The sequence below is a fragment of the Apus apus genome, chromosome W (genome assembly GCF_020740795.1).
Source record: "Apus apus isolate bApuApu2 chromosome W, bApuApu2.pri.cur, whole genome shotgun sequence".
In the NCBI taxonomy this organism is placed as follows: Eukaryota; Metazoa; Chordata; class Aves; order Apodiformes; family Apodidae; genus Apus; species Apus apus.
In genome coordinates this window covers 2,563,207-2,584,165 of record NC_067311.1, presented here as the reverse complement: position 1 = coordinate 2,584,165, position 20,959 = coordinate 2,563,207, and the positions used below count along the sequence as shown (strand labels likewise).

Sequence of the window (20,959 nt, the reverse complement as noted above, 5' to 3'; positions counted from 1 at the left end):
TAGCAGTCACCACAAATTTAACCTGAAAAGCTACTGATATCAGAAAAGGTTCTTAGCCTGTATGTAAAACTAAGACTTTCTTTGATTTTACTCCTGCTGTATATTATGATGGTGAACAGTAGACAAAAAGAGACATTTACTGACCTCAGTTCAATAATAGCTGCGTCATCAGCTGGAGCAGAGGGAGAATAGCGCCAGAAAGTTTGCCACAATTTAGGCAGTGTCAACGTTTGACTCAGTTTGACAACAATGCTCTCGATCCCCTCCCCCTCCCACCCAAGTAGGGAAGGAGAGAGAGAAAAAAGAGAGAGAGACTTGGCTAGATTGAAAACGGAACCGTGCAACTTTATTTAGAATACTAATACGTGATATAAGAGTGTGTATATATATATATATATATATATATAGTGATTATACAAAGGTGTGGTAGAAGCTTCTCGCCTCCCCCCCCCACCCCCAGCAACTCCCACAGCACTTCCCTCAGACGAGACAATTCCGAGGAATCCCGAAGCTGCTCCTGGAGAAAGACAGAGAGTTACGAGGGTCAGGAGGGCTTGAGGTCGATGGGTCGATGATGATGGGCAGATGGTGTTTTCCCAGACGTTGGCCACGAACAAAAGAAAGAGAAAAAGAGAGAAGAAGGAAGGCAGACAGAGAGGCGAAGCGAAGCGGCGAGAGAGCGAAGCAGGAAGGAAGGAAGTTTTCTTCTGTCATCTCTGACCTTCCCCCGAGCCTACGTAGATATATGGAATGGAATATCTCTGGCCAGTTTTGCTGTTCGTCTAACCCAGCCTCCCACGGGGGGGCCACAAATCCCCCCGTAGTGTCTGAGCCGGCAGAGCAAAGGCACGACCTTGAGGGCCCAGCAATTACAAAAACATTCCAGTGTCTTATCAACCTAGCAGAACATGCAGTTGCTAGTTGAAGAAAGCTCACTGAAATGAAAAAAGGAATCAGCAAAAGAAAAACTGGCTTCATCCTGGCTCAAACCAGGACAGGCAGTTAGGACTTGTCATGCTTGTCACCTTTTTAGAGGAACATGACCAAATTCCTTTAGGTGTTTCCCAGGTAGTTCCTAATACAAATAATTGTCTTGGTTGGAAAAGAACTTTAAGATAATCAAGTATAACTGTTAACCTAGGACACTGCCAAGTCTACCACTAAGCCATGTCCCTAAATGCCACATCTACATGTCTTTTAAATACCTCCAGGGATTGTGACTCCACCACTTCCCTGGGAAACCTGTCCCAGTGCCTGACAACCCTTTCACTAATGAAATTTTTCCTAATATCCAATCTAAATGTCCCCTGGCACAACTTGAGGCCATTTCCTTTCATCCTATCACTTGTTACTTGGGAGAAGAGACCAACTCACACCTCACTGCAACCTCCTTTTAGGTAGTTGTAGAGACCAATAAGTTCTTCCCTCAGTCTCCTTTTCTCCAAACTAAACAACCCCATTTCCCTCAGCCCCTTCTCATAAGACTTGTTCTCTAGACCCTTCACCAGCTTTGTTGACTTCTTAGGACACACTCCATCACCTCAGTATCATTCTTGTAGTGGAGGGCCCAAAACTGAACACAGTATTCAACGTGTAGCCTCACCAAGTGTCCTGGTTTGAGCCAGGATGAAACCAATTTTCCTTTTACTGAATTTTTTTCCTTCAGTAAGCTTTCTTTTAATTAGTAGGAGAGTGTTCCAGATTGCACTGATAACAGCTGGAATGTTTTTGTAACTGGGGATGTAGCTCAGTTGGTAGAGCATGGGACTCTTAATCCCTACTCTTAATGTAGAGAGAGTCTCGGCCACACCTCTCGCTCAGCAATGTCCAAAGCCAGCTGGATGGCTTTGACCTCTGCAAACAGACTTGATTCACCTTCTCCTTCAATTGCTTCTGCAACTAGTTGTGTAGGACTCCACACGGCAGCTTTCCAATTCCAGCGGTTCCCTACAAGATGACAGGAGCCATCTGTGAAAAGAGCAAATTGTTTCTCAGTCTCTGGTAGATGATCATATGGTGGAGCTTCTTGAGCTCGTCTCACCACTTCTTGTGGTGGCATTCCAGATTGTGTGCCTTCTGGCCAGTTTGTAATTGCTTCAACAATTCCTGGACGATTAGGTCTTCCTATTCGAGCTTGCTGGGTGATTAAAGCAGTCCATTTACTCCAAGTCGCATCAGTTGCATGATGGACAGGAGAAAGGTTATTCTGGAACATGCAGCTCAATATTGGTAATGTGGGTGCCAGGAGGAGCTGCGCTTCAGTGCCAGTCACTTCTGAAGCGACTCTAACTCCTTCATATGCTGCATCTCCTTCTCAGTTGTTGCATAGTTGGCCTTGGAACCTTTGTAGCTCTGGCTCCAGAAACCCAAGGGTCGACCTCGAGTCTCCCCTGGTGCTTTCTGCCAGAGGCTCCAGGTCGGACCGTTGTGTCCAGCTGCGGTGTAGAGAACATTCTTGATGTCTGGCCCTGTTCGAACCGGTCCAAGGGCCATTGCCTGCGCAATCTCCTTTTTGATCTGCTCAAAAGCTTTCTGTTGGTCAGGACCCCTCTTGAAATCATTCTTCTTTCTGGTCACCTCATAGAGAGGTTTCACAATTTCACTGTAACATGGAATATGCATTCTCCAGAAACCAACAGTCCCTAAAAAGGTTTGAGTGTCCTTTTTAGTAGATGGTGGGGCCATAGCTGTTGTTTTGTTAATCACATCCATTGGGATCTGGCAACGACCATCTTGCCACTTGATTCCCAGGAACTGGATCTCTTGTGAAGGTCCCTTGACCTTACTTCTTTTTACAGCAAAACCAGCATCCAGAAGAATTTGGATGATCTTTTTACCTTTCTCGAAGACTTCTTCTGGTGTGTCACCCCACACAATGATGTCATCAATGCACTGCAGGTGTTCTGGAGCTCCACCCTTCTCCAGTGCAGCATGGATCAGTCCATGGCAAATGGTTGAGCTGTGTTTCCACCTCTGGGGCTGTCGATTCCAGGTGTACTGGACTCCCCTCCAGGTGAAAGCAAACTGTGGCCTGCACTCTGGTGCTAGAGGAATAGAGAAAAAGGCATGAGCAATGTCAATAGTGGCAGACCACCTGGCTGCTTTTGACTCCAGCTCATACTGAAGATCTAGCATGTCTGGCACAGCAGCACTGAGCAGTGATGTAACCTCATTCCGGCCACAATAGTCCACTGTCAGCCTCCACTCGCCATCAGGCTTTCACACTGGCCATATAGGACTGTTGAAGGGTGAGTGAGTCCTGCTGATCACTCCTTGCCTCTCCAATTGCCAGATCAGCTTATGAATGGGAATCACAGAGTCTCTGTTGGTGCGATATTGTCATCTATGCACCATTGAAGTGGCAATTGGCACCTGCTGGTCTTCAGCCTTCAGCAACCCCACTAGAGAAAGGTCATCTGAAAGGCCAGGCAAAGTATGCAGCTGTTTAGTGTCCTCAGTCTCTACAGCTGCTATACCAAAGGCCCACCGGTACCCTTTCAGGTCACCGAAATATGCTTTTTTGAGATAGTCTATGCCAAGGATGGACGGAGCATCTGGGCCAGTCAGAACAGGGTGCATTTGCCACTCCTTGCCAGTGAGGCTCACATTGGTCTCCACAACAGTTGTTGAGATCCTCCTGTCACTCCAGGATTAGTGATGGATTCTGTTCCTTTTTGATTCGATGGCATTAGGGTGCACTGTGCACCAGTGTCCACCAGGGCTTTATACCTTTGTGGTTCTAATGTGTCAGGCCATCGAGTCCACACAGTGCAGTAAACTCAGTTGTCCCTCTCCTTCTCCTGGCTGGAGGCAGGGCACCTCTAATATTGAGCATTAGAGATCGATGCACCATCCTGGGTGGTGACTGCTGCAGCCTTCTTCTTGGAAGAACCATCTCCTGCCTTTGTTCTGTTTAGTGGCTCTTGCACGTGTATCTGGAGAATATCAGTGGGTTTCTTGTCCCAGACTCTCATGTCCTCTTTAAAATAATTACTTAAGAGAGACCACAGGTGGTGTCAAAGTGGGTCCCATCTCTCTTGCTGATGTTTCCATAGCAGGACACCTCTTAATAGCTGCAACACGTGACCAGTTGTCTCTAGGGAGACTCTGGAGCTTACCCCCCCATCTGTTTGGCATCTTAGTCTTTCTGTCAGTCATTTGTTCAATGGCTGAGGTGTGGAACTGGTGGGAATCAGAGATTATGTCTCCATACTGTCGTGCTTTGAAAGCCACTTCACACACAGTTGGTCTTGCGTCATCATCAAAGCATCCCATAAGGAATATATGGGCATGTGCTGCTGGTACAGCCTGTGCAAACCTCCGGAACATTTGTGTGTCGCACAGGACGTCATCAGGATTTGTAAGTCCATTTTTATCATAGATCACTTCTCGCACAGCAGTTTCTCTCAAGTATATGATGGCTCTCTCAAGAGTGGGTGTTCTGCTTCAGCGCCATTCTATGTCACCCTTGTGGGGGTATCTCTCCCTAACAGCTGAAAGAAGTCGGTCCCACAGGGTGGTAGTTCCCATCTTACTACTAAGTGGTCTATCAATACCAGCATCTCTGGCCAGGAATCCAAACTGTTTGGCTTCTCTCTCGTCCATGTTATAGGTTTCAGCCCCATTATCAAAGCATTGGACCAACCAATGAAGAATTCCCTCACCATCAGTGTGGGTGAAGTCCTTTCTCATGAGGTGCAGTTCCTTCATAGAGAAAGGCTGGACAAGGTAATTGTTGTTATCTGATTCAGGAGGGCCTGCTTTTCTGTCTGCTTGAGTGTGGCCTGATTTGTTATCTGTTTGAGAGGTACCTGCTCCATCACCTGATTTAGAATCATCTGCTTTCTCAGTTTCAGTCTCTGTTGTTGCTTGAAGAAACTCTGGGTGTCTTAGATGGGAACGGGTAAAATGGGAAGAGTGTTCCACCTTTGCTTTGCTCCTGGTCACAGGATGAACTAGCTTGATTTGAATGGGAGTGGACTTAGTCTTTGCAGAAGCAGTTGTTTTTGTAGCAGCACTTCCAGAGGCAGCTGTTTTTGTAGCAGTATGAGTGGTGGTTTCAGCAGCAGTGGTGGTGGCAGCATCATGGGTGGCAGCAGCAACAGTGGCAACATCATTGCCTGTGGGGGAGTGGCAGTGAGTGGAGCAACACCTCACCCTACGCATCCACAATACATTATAAATATTCAGCAGAAGCAGCCCTACTGCAACAATGCTATTCAGATCAAGAGCTGGGATATTCAGCTTGAAAGAAAATGAAGAGGTAATAGCCATCCAGATGGCTTTGGACATTCTTTTAACTAGTAGCAGAGTGTTCCATCTAGGAATGATAACAAACAGTGGAATGTTTTTCTAACTGCTGGGTTTTCAAGGTCACACCTTTACTCTGCCGGCTCAGACACTATGGGGAGATCTATGACCCCCCCATAGGAGGCTGAATTAGACAGACAGCGAAATTGGCCAGAGATATTCCATTCCATATATCTATGTAAGCTCAGAGGAAGGTCAGAGATCACAGAAGACAACTTCCTTCCTGCTTCTTCTTCCCTTCTGTTCTGTCCATGGCTGGCATTCGGGGAGGACTCCGTCCATCCATCACCGTCGACCCTTAGGCTCAAGCTCTCCTGACCCTCATCACTCTCCGCTTTCTCCAGCAGCAGCTCTGGGATTTCTCAGAACTGTTCCAGCTCAGGGGAGTGTGGTGGGAGTTGCTGGGGGTGAGGGGAGGCGAGAGGCTCTTGCACATACCTGAACATATCTGTATATAATTGTATATATTTTCTTATATCATTAGTGTTTAATTAAAGCTGTGTAGTTTAGTTTTCAATCCAGCCAAGTCTCTCTCTTTTTCTCTCTCTCCTTCCCTACCTGGGTGGGAGGGGGAGGGGATCAAGACCGTTGTTGTCAAACCAGAGTCAAACAGTGACACCAATGCTGAGTACAAAGGGATGATCACTTCCCTAGTCCTGCTGGCCACACTATTTCTGATACAAGCCAGGATGGTCTTGGCCTTCTTGGCCACCTGGGCACAGTGCTGGCTCATATTCAGCTGGCTATTGACCAATACCCTCAGGTCTTTTCATGGAATCATAGAATCATAGAACGGCTAGGGTTGGAAGGGACCTTAAAGATCATCTAGTCCCAACCCCCCTGTTTGGACAGGGACACCTTCCACTAGACCAGTTTGCTCAAAGCCTCGTCCAACCTTCCCTTTAACACTTCCAAGGAGAGGGCATTCACAGTGTCCCTGGGCAAACTGTTCCAGTGTCTCACCATCCTTAACTAAAGAATTTCTTCGTAATGTCTAACCTAAATCTACCCTCTTCCACCCTGGTAAAAAGTCCCGCCCCAGCTTTCCTGTTGGCCCCCTTCAGGTACTGGAAGGCCACTATATGGTCTCCTAGGAGCCTTCTCTTCTCCAGGCTGAACAATAAAAACTCACTCAGCCTGTCTTCGTAGGTGAGGTGCTCCAGCCCTCTGATCATCTTCGTGGCCCTCCTCTGGACTCACTCCAACAGAGCTCCATGTCCTTCCTGTGTTGAGGGCTCCAGAACTGGACATAGTACTCCAGGTGGGGTCTCATGAGTGTGGAATAGAGGGGCAGAATCACCTCCCTTCGACCTGCTGGCCATGCTTCTTTTGGTGCAGTCCAGGACACAGTTGGCTTTCTGGCCTATAAGTGCACGTTGCCGGCTTGTGTTGAGCTTTTCATTAACAAACACCTTCTCCTCAAGGATATTCTCAATCCGTTCTCTGCCCAATCTGTATTTGTGCTTGGGATTGCCCCAACCCAGGTGCAGGACCTTGCACTTAGCCTTGTTGAACTTCATGACACTGGCATGGGCCCACCTCTCAAGCCTGTCAAGGTCCCTTTGGATGGCATCCCTTCCCTCCAGCATGTCGACCACACCACACAGCTTGGCGTTGTCAGCAAACTTGCTGAGGGTGCACTCAATTCCACTGCCCATGTTGCTGATAAAGATGCTAAACAGCACCGATCCCAGTACTGGCCCCTGAGGAATGCCACTCATCACTGGTCTCCATCTGGACATCGTCATTGATCACTGCTCTCTGAGTGCGACCATCCAGCCAGTTCCTTACCCACTGAGTGGTCCATCCATCGAATCCGTATCCTTCCAATTTTGAGATCAGGATGTCATGCGGGACAGTGTCAAATGCTTTGCACAAGTCCAGGTAGATGACATCAGTTGCTCTTCCCTTGTCCACCGACACTGTGACCCCATCATAAAAGGCCACCAAATTTGTCAGGCATTATTTGCCCTTGGTGAAGCCATGTTGGTTACCACCAACCACCTCCACATTTTCCATGTGCCTTAGCAGAGCCTTCAGGAGGATCAGCTCCATGATCTTGCTGGGCACAGAGGTGAGACTGACTGGCCTGTAGTGCCCTGGATCTTCTTTCCTTCCCTTTTTGAAAACGGGGGTTATGTTTCCCCTTTTCCAGTCAGTGGGAACTTCAGCCGACTGCCACAACATCTCAAATATGATGGAGATCGGCGTTGCAACTTCATCAGCCAGCTCCCTTAGGAGCTGCGGATTAATCTTGTCAGGTCCCATGGACTTGCACACTTTCAGGTTCTTTAGGTGGTCTTGAACCTGCTCTTCTCTTACAGTGGGTGGCTCTTCCTTTTCCCAATCTCTGCCTTTGCATTCTGTGACTCGGATAGTGTGGCCAGAGCCCTTACTGGTGAAGACTAAGGCAAAGAAGTTGTTGAGTACCTCAGCCTTCTCCATATCCTGCATGATGTGGTCTACTGTTTCCTTCTGGAGAGAGCCCATAGTTTCCCTGTTCTGCCTCTTATCACTGATATACCTGTAGAAACCCTTCTTATTAGCCTTGATGTCCCTGGCTGGGTTTAGCTCTATCTGGGCTTTAGCTTTCCTAACCTGATCCCTGGCTTCTCAGACAACTTATTTGTATTTCTTCCAGGCAACCTGTCCCTGCTTCCCTTCTCTGAAGACATTCTTTTTACATCTAAATGTCCAGGAGCTCTTTGGTCATCCATGCAGGTCTTCTGGCATTCTTGCTTGCCTTGCTCTTTCTTGGGATGCATTGCTCCTGGGCTTGGAGGAGGTAATCTTTGAATATTTACCAGCTTTCTTGGGCTCCTCTCCTGTCCAGGATTTTACACCACAATACCCTAATAAGCAGATCCCTGAAGAGGTTGAAATCCACTCTCTTGAAGTCCAGGGTAGCGAGCTTGCTGCGCATCCTCTTTGTTGCCCTATGGGTCCTGAATTCCACCATTTCGTGGTCACTGCAGTCAAGGCTGCCCTTAAGCTTCACGTTGGCTTATTGAACCAGCCTGTCCAGATCCCTCTGTAGAGCCTTCCTATCCTCAAGTAGATCAACACTCCAGCCCAATTTGATTTAATCTGCAAACTTACTGCGTGTACACTCGATCCCCACATCCAGATAATTGATAAAGATATTAAAGAGAACTGGCCCAAATACTGAGCCCTTGGGAATACCACTTGTGACTGGCCACCAACTGGATTGAACTCCATTCACCACAACTCTTTGGGCACAGCCATCCAGCCACAGTTTTTTTACCCAGCAAAGCGTACACTAGTCCAAGCCATGAGAAGCAAATTTCTCCAAGTGCATGCTGTGGGGAACTGTGTCAAAGTCTTTACTAAAGTCTGGGTAGACAATATCCACAGCCTTTCCCTCATCCACTAAGCGGGTCACCTTGTCATAGATGGAGATGAGGTTTGTCAACCAGGACTTGCCTTTCCTAAACCTGTGCTGACAGCCTGATTGCCTTGTTTTCATTTATGTGCTGTGTGATAGCACTCAAGATGATCTACTCCATAACCTTCCCTGGCACCAAGGTCAGGCTGACAGGCCTGTAGTTCCCCAGATCCTCCTTCTGGCCCTTCTTGTAGATGGGGATCACATTTGCCAATCTCCATACAACTGAGACTTTGCAAGAAGAAATACTAGGGCTTCATGGCACTGACCTCCAAGGACTACCAGACAAAGAGTCTCAGCAGTGAACAGACAGCACCTTGGAGAAGGAGGCACAATCAGCTCTGGTGACTCATGAGAACAGGATATTGTTTCACTCCCCTTCCATGTATGTAACAACCAGCAACAGATATGAAGTCTTGGCAGCGGACAAAACCAATGAGCAAGATTCACAAGGAGAAACCACACCAGCAGTACATACTAAAAGCTGCAAAAGGAAGCAATGAGTACTAGCAGTGGGTGAGAGGTACCGAGGCACCCATCTGCTGACCAGTAAAGGGAAGTTTGTTGCTTGCCAAGATCCAGGATGTCACAGAGAGACTGCCACAACTGGTAACAAGTACACACTACTATCCCCATGTGGGCACCAATGACATGGTAAAACATAACCTGGGCAAGACCAAGCAGGACTTGAGAGCCCTGCATGCTCAAGAGAAAGGGAAAGGTGCCCAAGTGATCTCTATCTTGCAAGTCAGGGGTAGGGGTGCAGGCAGAAGTCAACACATCATGCAGATCAACATCTGGCTTGGTGGCTGGTGTTGTTGCCAGGGCTTTGGTTTCTATGGTCACAGGATGTTTTTCAGCAAATAAAGCCTATTGGAAAGAGATGGAATCCATTAATCTAGAAGAGACAGGGGAATCTTCACTGGTAGATTGGCTGACTCAATGAATTGTGCTTTAAACTAACAAACTTGGGGGGGTGGGGTCCACAGCTGTGACACCTGTATATCCATAAGCAACAGGGTAGATGAGCACACTTACCAGAGTAGTGAGGAATGCTCCCCAACCCCAAGTCCAGCCACCTCAAGTGCACGTATACCAACATACTATACATGTAGTCTGGGCAACAAACAGGAGGAACTGGAGCTTCATGCCCAGTCTGAGAGTTATGATGTTATAGGAATCACAGAAACTTGATAGGAAAACTCACATGACTGGAAGACCTCAATGGACGGCTACAAACTCTTTTGGAAAGATAGGAAGGAAAGAAGAAGAGGTGGATTTGCACTTTATGTAAAAGAGAAATTTGAGTATATGAAGGTGAGCTATGGAGACCACAAAAGTTCTATCATAGAATGCCTTTAAATCAAGACTGGAGGGATCATCACCAAGGGAGATCTTATGTTAGGTATCTGTTACCAAACTCCCAATGAGGATGACAAGGCTGACAAAACCTTACTTTGGCTGCTCGAGGAAGTCTCGGGTCAACAGAACTTGGTCCTCATGGGTGACTTCAATTACCTGGACATTTGATGGGAAAACAACACAGCAGTGCACAAGTTGTCCATCAGGCTCCTGGAATGCATTGAGGACTGCTTCCTGCTACAGATGCTGGACATGCCGACTAGGAACAGCGCATTGCTAGATTTACTGCCCACGAACTGAGAAGACTGGTCAGTCTCACCTCTGTGCCTGGCAAAATCATGGAACAGATCCTCCTGGAAAACCTGCTAAGACGCATGGAAAATGAGGTTATTGGTGACAGCCAACATGGCTTCACTAAGGGCAAATCATGCCTGACCAATTTGGTGGTCTTCTATGACAAGGCTACAGATTGTGGATAATGGCAGAGCAACTGACGTCATCTACCTGGATTTCTGCAAGGCATTTGACACTGTCCCACATGACATCCTGGTCTCCAAACTGGCAAGACATGGATTTGACAGATGGCCCACTCGATGGATCAGAAGTTGGCTGGATGGCCACACCCAGAGAGTTGTGGTCAATGGTTCAGTGACTGAGTGGAGGCAAGTGATGAGTGGTGTTCCTCAGGGGTCAGTATTGAGACCAGTGTTGTATGACATCTTTGTTGGAGACATGGACAGTGGGATTGAGTGTATCCTCAGCAAGTTTGCTGACAATACCAGGCTGTGTGGAGTAGTTGACACCCTAGAGGGAAGGGATGCCATCCAGAGAGACCTTGACAGGCTTGAGAGGTGGGCCAATGCCAACCTTATGAAGTTCAACAAGGCCAAGTGCAAGGTCCTGCACCTGGATCGATGCAACCCCAGGCACAAATACAGGCTGGGGGGAGAATGGCTGGAGAGCAGTCCTGAGGAAAAGGACTTGGGGGTGGTAGTAGATAAGAAGCTCAACATGAGCCACCAGTGTGTGCTCACAGCCCAGAGAGGCAACTGCATCCTGGGCTGCATCAAAAGAAGTATGGCCAGCAGGGCGAGGGAGGAGATTCTGCCCCTCTACTCTGCTCTGGTGAGACCACACCTAGAATACAGCGTACAGCTCTGGAGCCCTCATCACAGGAAAGACATGGAGCTGTTGGAGAGGGTCCAGAGAAGGGCCAAGAAGATGATCAAAGGGGTGGAGCATCTCTGCTATGAAGACAGATTGAGAGAGTTGAGGCTATTCATCCTGGAGAATAGAAGGCTCCAGAGAGACCTTATAGCAGCCTTCCAGTACTTGAAGGGAGCCTACAGGAAAGCTGGGGAGGGGCTTTTCACCAGAGAGGGTCATGATAGGACAAGCAGTAATGGTTTCAAACTGGAAGAGGGTAGATTTATGTTAGACATCAGGAAGAAATTCTTCACCATGAGGGTAGTAAGGTGCTGGAATAGGTTGCCTAGGGAGGTTGTGGAAGCCCTCTCCCTGGAGGTTTTCAAGGCCAGGTTGGATGAGGCTTTGTGCAGTCTAGTCTAGTGTTAGGTTTCCCTGCTCACAGCAGGGAGCTTGGAACCTGATGGTCTTTAAGGCCCCTTCCAACCTTAACCATTCTATAATTCTGTTTCTAAATTCTTGCAGTAGTGTAGTCTGTAGCTTTTTGTAAGGGCTCAACCCACATAAATCTATGGGCCAGGATGGAATCCACCCCAGGGTGTTAAAGTGTCTGACATTGTTGCAAGGCCACTGTCTATAATCTTTGAAAAGTCACAGTGATCAGGGGATATCCCTGATGAATGGAAGAGGGCAAATGTCACACCATCTACGAAAAGGGCCCAAAAGAAAACCCAGGAAACTACAGGTCTATTAGTTTTACTTCAATTCCTGGGAAAGTAATGGAACAAGTTCTTCTAGAAACTATCACAAACCACATTAAACAGGTGATTGGGAAAAGCCAGCACAGATTTACCAAAGGCAAAACATGCCAGACTAACCTGATCACCTTCTTCAACAAAGTAACACTTTCTGTTGAAGTGGGTAGAACAGTGGATGTTTATCTGGACTTCAGCAAAACATTTGACAATAGTTCCCACAGACTTCTCCTGAACAAACTGGCAAATATTCAGTTTGGATGGGTGATCTGTGAGGTGGATAAGAAATCTGCGAACAGGTCACACTCAGAGGGTGATGACCAGTGGTTTTACTCAGACTGGCAGCCTGTCACATGTGGGGTCTTCCCAGGGATCGATACTGGGTTATGCACTGTTCAACATTTTCATAAATCATCTGGACAATGTGACTGAAAGCACCTTCACCAAGTTTGCTGATGACCTCAAACTGGGTGGAGAGGTGGAAACTCCAGAAGGGAGAACCATCTTACAGAGAGACCTGGACAGGCTGGAAGAGTGAGCTAGCAAGAACAGTATCATAGAATCACAGAAACATAGAATGGTTTGGGTTGGAAGGAACCTTTAAAGGTCATCTAGTCCAATCCTGCTGCAGTGAGCAGGGACATCTTCAACTAGATCACATCGCTCAGAGCCCTGTCCAACCTGACCTTGAATGTTTCCAGGGATGGGGCATCTACCACCTCTCTGGACAACCTGTGTTCCAGTGTTTTACCACCCTTAGAGTAAAAAATTTATTCTTAATATCTAGTCTGAATCTACCCACTTTCATTTTAAAACCATTACCCCTTGTCCTATCACTACAACTGCTATTAAAAAGTCTGTCCCCATCATTCTTTTAAGCCTCATTTAAGTACTGAAAGGCTGCAATAAGGTCTTGCCAAAGCCTTCTCTTCTCCAGGATGAACAACCCCAACTTTCTCTGCCTTTCTTCATAGAAGAGGTGTTCCATCCATCTGATCATTTTTGGCCATGTCTGTCTTGTGCTGAGGACTCCAGAGTTGGATGCAGTACTCCAGGCAGGGTTTCACGAGAGTGAAGTAGGGGAGGAGAATCACCTTCCTCAACCTGCTGGGCACACTTCTTTTGATACAGCCTAGGATACAGTTGGCTTTCTGGACTGCAAGTATACATTGCTGGCTTGTGTCCAGCTTCTCATCCACCAGTACCCCAAATCCTCTACAGGGCTGCTTTCAATTCCTTCATGCCCCAGCCTGTATTGATACTGGGAGTTGCCCCGACCCAAATGCAAGACCTTGCACTTGGCCTTGTTGAACCTCATGAGGTTTACATGGGCCCATTCCTCAAGCCTGTCAAGGTCCCTCTAGACACCATCTCTTCCCTCTAGCAAATTAACTGCATCACTCAGCTTTGTGTCATCTGCAGACTTGCTGAGGGTACACTTGATCCCACTGTCTATGCCACTGATGATGATATTACACGGTACTGATCTGAATATGAACCCCTGAGGGATACAACTCATCACTGATCTCCATCTGGACATCGAGTCATTGACCACTACTCTCTGGATGTGACCATCCAGCCAATTCCTTATTCACTGAATAGTTAATCCATCAAACCCATCTCTCTCCAATTTAGCAGCCAGAATGGTTTGGTGGATCGCATCAAAGGCCTTACAGAGGTCCAGGTAAATGACATCCATAGCTCTTCCCTTGCCTGTTGATGTAGTCACTCCATCATAAAAGGCCACAAGATTAGTTAGGCATGATTTGCTCTTGGCGAAGCCATGTGGGCCGTCTCTAATCAGCTCCCTGTCATCCATATGCCTTGACATATCTTCCAGGTGGACCTGTTCCACGATATTCCCAGGCACAGAAGTGAGGCTGACTGGTCTGTAGTTCCCAGGGTCCTCCTTTTCACCCTTGTTAAAAACAAATGCAACTATTTCCTTTTTCCAGTCACCAGGGAAATCTGACTGCCATGACTTTCCAAATATAATGGAAAATGGCTGGGGAAGTACATCAACCAATTCCTTCAGGACTCTGGCATGCATCTTGTCAGGTCCCATGGACTTGTATATGCTCAGGTTCCTCATGTGGTCCCCAATCTGATCTTCTTTTACAGTGGGAAGGATTTTGCTCCCCCAGTCCCTGCCTTGTGGTTCATCAACTCAAGAGTTGTGGGAAGAGAGATCGCCAGTTTGAAATTTAAAAGACATACAAATTCCTGCACCTGGGACAACATGACCAAAGTGTCTAGTACAGCCTAGGATCTGTGTGGCTGGGGAGCAGCTTTGCTGAAAGGAACCCGGGGGTGATGGTGGACAACAAGCTGAAAACAAGTCAGCTGTGCACTGCTGCAGCAACAAAGGTTTATCAGATTGCGGGCTGCATCTGCAGGGGCATTACTAACAGAGATAGAGACTTGATCACCTCACTCTACTCAGCCCTTGTCAGGCCGCACCTGTAGTACTGTGTCAGTTCTGGTCTCCACAATTCAAGAAAGATACACACAGGATGGAGAAGGTCTGAAGGAGGGCCACAAAAATGATCAAAGAGCTGGAAAACCTGCCCTATGAGTAAAGACTGAAGGAGCTAGGTTTTTTTCTCCCTGGAGAAAAGAAGGCTCAGGGGGAACCTTATCACAGTATTCCAGTACTTAAAGAGCAGCTACAAAGAGGGCGAAAGCTCTCTCTTCACAAGTAGCCCCATGGAGAAGACAAGGCAGAATGGATAAAAGTTGCACTGGGAGAAGCTTTATCTCAATATAAGAAATAAAATTTTTACAGTGAGAACAATCAATCACTAGAACAATCTACACAGGGACCAGAAAGGGGCAACTCTTCCTTGCCAACTCTTCTCAGGACAACTTGCAGCTGAAGCCAACTGACCGCTGGGACAACTTGCTGCCGGGACATCTCTATGTCAGGACAGCCCTCCGCAGGGACAACTCTCCATAGATTGGCAGATGACACAGGGCTGTGCTGCTCCTCCCTGGTCATTTTTAATACTGTTAATGTTTTTTAATACTGTTTTAAGGCACTTAAAAACCAAAACCATTAAAAAAGTGATGCTACACAAATGTAATTATGCAACATATAGTGTAAAAATATAACAGAATAAAATATAGCATAATTAAATATAACAATACATATACAAGAAAAATATAACGTTCTAAAAATACTATGTTTTTTAATACTGTTTTAAGGCAATTAGGAAACAAAATACAGTTGTGAAACTGATGTTAAGCAGTAAAAAACCATTTTATTTAATGGTGATGATACTCGAATGCCCTTCTGCACCTTTCAGAGACCATCAATGAACTTCCAGATGGTCAGGTGGTACATTCCCAATTCAGCACAGAGGCGACAATGAGTAGCTTCTGAATGGTTGTCTGATCCTCAGAGCTCCGTGTCCTCTCAGATTCTACATGGGTGGTAGAAACAGAGGAGGTCACCTACTATGTCCTCTCCTACCTGGATTATAACAAAAACATCAAAACACAGGGCAGAGATGCCTTTTATGAACAGCTTGCTTCAGGACACAGTCCTCCTGTCAAACTGAAGAAATCCCGGAAAGCTGATGACCGTCTTTCAAAGATTGTGTCTATGGCAATAAAAGCTCTATAGAATACATGTGTGACATAGCACACAATTTTCAAGTACCTTAAGAAAATGGGGTTTTTGCCATTTTATACCTCAGACAATGGATACTTTGGCATCTAATCTATTTTAGGAAATGCAAATATGTTTTGAAGAATAAATCATGAGATCTGGAGACACAAATAAAACTTAAAATGATTTCTGGAAGAGTTAGGAATCTTAAGTAGTCTGCACTCCCTGTCAGTTGGGCAGAGTAATCTTTTCAGTATTGTTAGTTGTGGAAATGAACTGAAAAAATGAGGGCATTCTCTAGGATTTGCATCAATCTTTTGGGCTTCTGAGGCCCACCTCTTGGACTTGACTTCTTTAAGTGATATTTATCTTGCAGACATAATTTGTACCATTTCCTCTGGATAGAACTATTTTTACTGTCAGCAATGATCTCATGCCTTTGTTCTTTTTTTATCTTACCAATATCTAGTTTTTTCTTTCCCCTTTTGGAGGAAATTCCAGTGTTCCACTTCCCTGGCAGACACTTGTTGAACTATTTCCCCTAAGTTTCCATCATTGTGTTATCTTTAAGTACCCTCTATTAAATAGGGGTGTTCTAAGAAAGATATAACATCTGGTCTGGTAGCAGATGCTTGACTTACCATCCATTGGAGGCATTCAGTGATGCCCCAGTTTAATAAAATCAATCAAGTATACCCAAGGAGATTTCTCCAAAGCATCTTGCTTGCATATGTTATTGCAGTCTAAAGATTACTTAATTCTGTCTTTGAAAAGAAGGTGCTACTAGATGACCATACAGGTTCTGGAGCCTTTCTCCTCTCTTCCCAACCCCCCTCTTTTTTTAAAAAATTGTTTTGTTTTCAGTAGACTGCACTGTAGATGAACTGTGAATTTCTCACAGCTGCTCTTAAAGCTTTTGAAATACCAAGAATAAAACAAAAAGATTAAAATTAGCTTAAGTAACTGTGAAAACAAGTAATATAGTACATTAAAAGCTTTTAGGATATTCATATTCAGTTTTAGAGGTTTTTGCTATCTCTGAAGAACAAGGGAGAATCCATGGTGGTCGTAGTTAACACCATAGAAGTTCCAACTTGGTTGTTATGGGTTCAAAATGTTGGTGCCAGTTGATTTTAGGAAGCATTCTAGGATTTTATGATTAAATGTCAAAATTATAATCTGGGTAAATAAAATATTTTTTATAATTTGACTATTTTATTGTAACACATGCCATGGTATAAAGCTTGTTGGTCTTGAAACATTGGCTAAAATTTTATTACTGCAAAATTCTTAATTTTGTAAAAGCTAATGAATGTTATCTACTTGTGTATTTTGAGCTATACCAATTTGAAAGTCCTATTTAGTACACAGGACAAAATATCCCCTATGTTCAATAGCTTATAAAAGATTATAACCTGTTAAAGGTTAATGATCAAAGTAATTATGAACATGAAGTAAAGAATGACATAAGGTTCATGAGTTAAGTGAAAAGTTTAAGATTAACTGGTTAATGAAGCCCAAATGTTTAATAGTTGGAAAGAATTAAGTTACTGCTGTTCATTTGACTTTTTTAATACCTTCACAAATCCCCTCACAAATTGTAATTCTGTATCAGTTTTATTATTTTTTAATCATAACGCTGTACATGTTGTTGTCCAATTTAAAATTTCACTCTGCTGAACTAACTGCATGTCTTAAAATACAAATTAGCTCAAAATTTCAAGCTTCAACCAGAGATTTTCAGTGAATTAAAATCAATACAAAACATTTATAGGACTCTTGTAAATAGGACCATCTTAGCTGACATTTTTTTGGTCATGTTTACAGTTTTGTAGCATACACAGTATACAAAGTAAATGGCATCTAAACAAAAATCCAGCTTTGACTGTAGGATTTAAAGCATTTCAACAGTTGTATAAATTACTATATAATGCATTAATACTTGAATGAGATCTTCCTTTCATCTCTTCAATTCTTGTCATACTTTTTTCCACCCCTTTTCAGATGGGACTGAAAACATTTTATATGAAGTTTAATGAATACTTATTTTAACAGTGAGTCCAAGTTAATTACTCAGTACTTTAACATAATTAAATGTTATTTTGTGTGGAGACTGGGGTTGTTTGCCAATCCTATTTAATTAATAGCAACTGTACACTCTTTTCTACAATGATGTTTCCCTCATTTAAACAATCCAAATAAATAACTACTACTTGTTTTGTTTTCTTTTCCTGAAGTCGAACAACTTATCCTTACACAGAGACCCAGCTGTATAGTCAAAACACTGGGGGAAATTACTTCGACACTCAAGGAAATTCTGCACAGGCAACGACAGTGGTCTCCTCTCATAGTATGGTGGGCACCGGAGGAATTCAGATGGGTGTTGCAGAAGGACAGCTCATTAGCAGCTCAGGAGGGACCTATGTGATTGGCAATTCAATGGAAAATTCTGGTCATTCAGTGACTCATACAACACGGGCCTCCCCAGCTACAGTAAGTACTGCAGAACTATGTTAAATCTTTGGGGACAGTTTCTTAGTTCCTGCATGCTGACATGTTTCTGTAGCAAAAAACATATTATGTTGGCAGAATCAGTAATACATGGATATGTCTTGCAAATATTTACATTTAGTTTAACTTTGTGCATTTGAATAGAATTGAGTGCTGTCATGATCTAACCCCAGCCAGCAACTAAGCACCACACAGCCGCTTGCTCACTCCTCCCCTGGTGGGATAGGGAAGAGAATCAGTAGAGTAAAAGTGAGAAAACTCATGGGTTGAGATAAAAACAGTTCAATAATTTTAAAAAAGAAATAATAATAATAATAATAGTAATAATAATAATAATAAAAAAATTTAAAATTGTAAGGAAAAAAAAACACAACAAAACAACTAGAGAAAAAAAACCAAACAATCCACAAGAAAGACAAGTGATGCAAATTAAAACAATTGCTCACCACCAAACAACCGATGCCCAGACAGTCCCCAAGCAGCTGCCCCCCACCAACCTCCCCTCTAGTTTTATTGCTGAGCATGTCATATGGTATGGAATATCCCTTTGGCCAGTTGGGGTCAGCTCTTCCAACTGTGTCCCCTCCAAACATTTTGTGCACCCCCAATCTACTCGCTGACAGGGTGATGCAAGAAGCAGAAAAAAGCCTTAACTGTGTAAGCACTGCTCAGCAATAACAAAAACATCTGTGTGTTAGCAACACTGTTTTCAGCACAAACATAGCCCCATACTATCTGCTATGAATAACATTAATTCTGTCCCAGTCAAAACCATCACATTGCACTGGGGATGCTCACATGCATAAGAAAGTGAATAAGACTGAAAATGTATAGTATTTGGGCTTTAAATAGCTTCTTTAGACACTTCATCTTTCTTTCTGAAAACTATTACTAAGACAATTTAAATCTAACATAAACTTTAAATAAAATAGCTCATGATAGAAATGTTTGACGATGTTTTGACTACATATTTTTCGTTTTGTAGCCTTTTTCAAGATCTTTGTTACTTTATATAATACATTAAGAATATATTATCTTTGTTAATTGCCATTACTTATTTATGGTAGTTTTCTATTCCATTTCGAGATCAGCTCATTGTGGAAATGTCTTAAGGGATGGAAAAATGCCTTCTGTTACAACTGTGATAGTTCATACTATAAAAACCTAACCATGAAGACAAACGTTACTTTCCATTAAGGAATTCCAGGGATGTAAATGGGTTTATGCTTATTCTAGCTTTGCTGGATAGCCTTAATGAATACCTTTGATGACATTCTGACCTAGTTGTAGAGATTTGGAAATAAATGTGCAAGAGAACTTGTGACTCCAGTAGCAAGGGTTGAAAATTGTCAGGAAGGCATTTATAGCAAAGTATAGGATGATCAAATAGTATTTATTTTTAACAGGTTTTTTTTAGTTGTTTTTGTTGGGGGTTTTTTGGGGGTTTTTGTTTGTTTTTTTTGTCAAAAAGGCTATTAAAATTTAAACATTTTAGTTTTGGAAACCAGTGTAATGAGTAAAAAACTAATTACAAAAATACCAAGTAGCAAAAGCAACACTTCATCTTATTTCTTGACTTTGTATAATCAGGTAAAAAATGTTTTCGCTCATTTAAAAAATGTTTCATGGAACATGATTACAAAGTGCAGGCAGAATGAGAATGGCTTTATCTAAGCAAAAGCAATGAATCTTTTGAAGTGACATAAATTTGAAAAGTAATGTTTCTTTAAAATACTTAAATGTAAAAAATATTCCTGTGTCTTGTTAGTTATTATGAATTCCTTTATATTTGAATTTACAAAACCTTGACATTATAAACTTTCTTCTCAATTGAATCAGAACATGTCATCTGAAGGTGACAACCTTTTGTTGTCAAGCAAAATATCATGTCATAAGTTTTGTATTATTAACCAATAATGGAATTCCATAAGTGGAAACAATTTAGTGTAGAATCAAAGCATAGATTACATGCAGTCAGAAAACACAAGAAAATTTCAAGTAATGCAGAAAGAGTAGTAGACTTTGAACTTTCATATGCTAGAAAAATTGGAATAGTATCAAAACTCCATATCAATTTTTTCAAATTAAAAGATTGTAAATTTTTTCAGACAAATTTAGAAACTAGAATTTTAAAAATTTAAATATTTCTATGTTTACAAGGAATTGTATCATAATATATACTCAGAAATTCCACAAAGTAATTACTAACTTTTACCTCACACTAACACGAGTGTCCCATAACCCCACACCCAAAAGAAATAGACTGCACAACACCCCTAACAAACAGCAGCATCTCCCACAGCTCCAAACACAGCACTTTAAAGAAACACCAGAGAACTCTGCCCAACAATTTAATCCACTCCAACATAATGACTGCTTGTAATAAAGCTGCTCAAATCTGTTTAAAACTTCAACCCTTCAAGATTCCCAGAGTAAGAATACAGAGTTCTCCCAGATAAGCTCTTTGATCTAAGTGCCAAAACCACATTGGGTTCTGAATAAATGTGCAAATCCACACTGGATGCCAAATAACTGTTGTAGTTTGGACAGCTGTTCTATCACCCAACCCCACCCAGGAGGGAGAATGGGGAAAAGGAAAGGAGACCCATGGGTTGAAATGAAAGAAGACTGAATATAATAATAGTGAAGTAATATTAACTCCAATGCCAATAAAAAATACAAATTATACTGAGCTCCAGATAGTAGTCACAAGCTGCGCACTTCTGGCAGTGAAGGGTTACCAACCTGGTCGTGAACACTTTCAGAGAGGGCGCATCCACAACTTCTCTGGGCAACCTGTTCCAGCTTCTCACTGTCTTGGTTTAAGACAGGATGAAGGCATTCTTGAGAAAGCTATCA

General features: G+C 43.6%; 1 protein-coding gene across 2 annotated transcripts in view; it reads left to right on the top strand.

The window, feature by feature from the left end:
* LOC127395172 (transcription factor RFX3-like) overlaps nucleotides 1-20,959 on the top strand; it is a 149,620-nt gene that overhangs the window by 59,940 nt on the left and 68,721 nt on the right. Inside the window, exon 4 of one of the 2 annotated variants that reach the window (XM_051641700.1) lies at nucleotides 17,827-18,082. In XM_051641700.1, the coding sequence (XP_051497660.1) occupies nucleotides 17,827-18,082 (256 nt within the window). Of the gene's footprint in view, nucleotides 1-17,747; nucleotides 18,083-20,959 lie in introns of those variants that run through there. The other variant, XM_051641699.1, reaches the window with a different exon arrangement.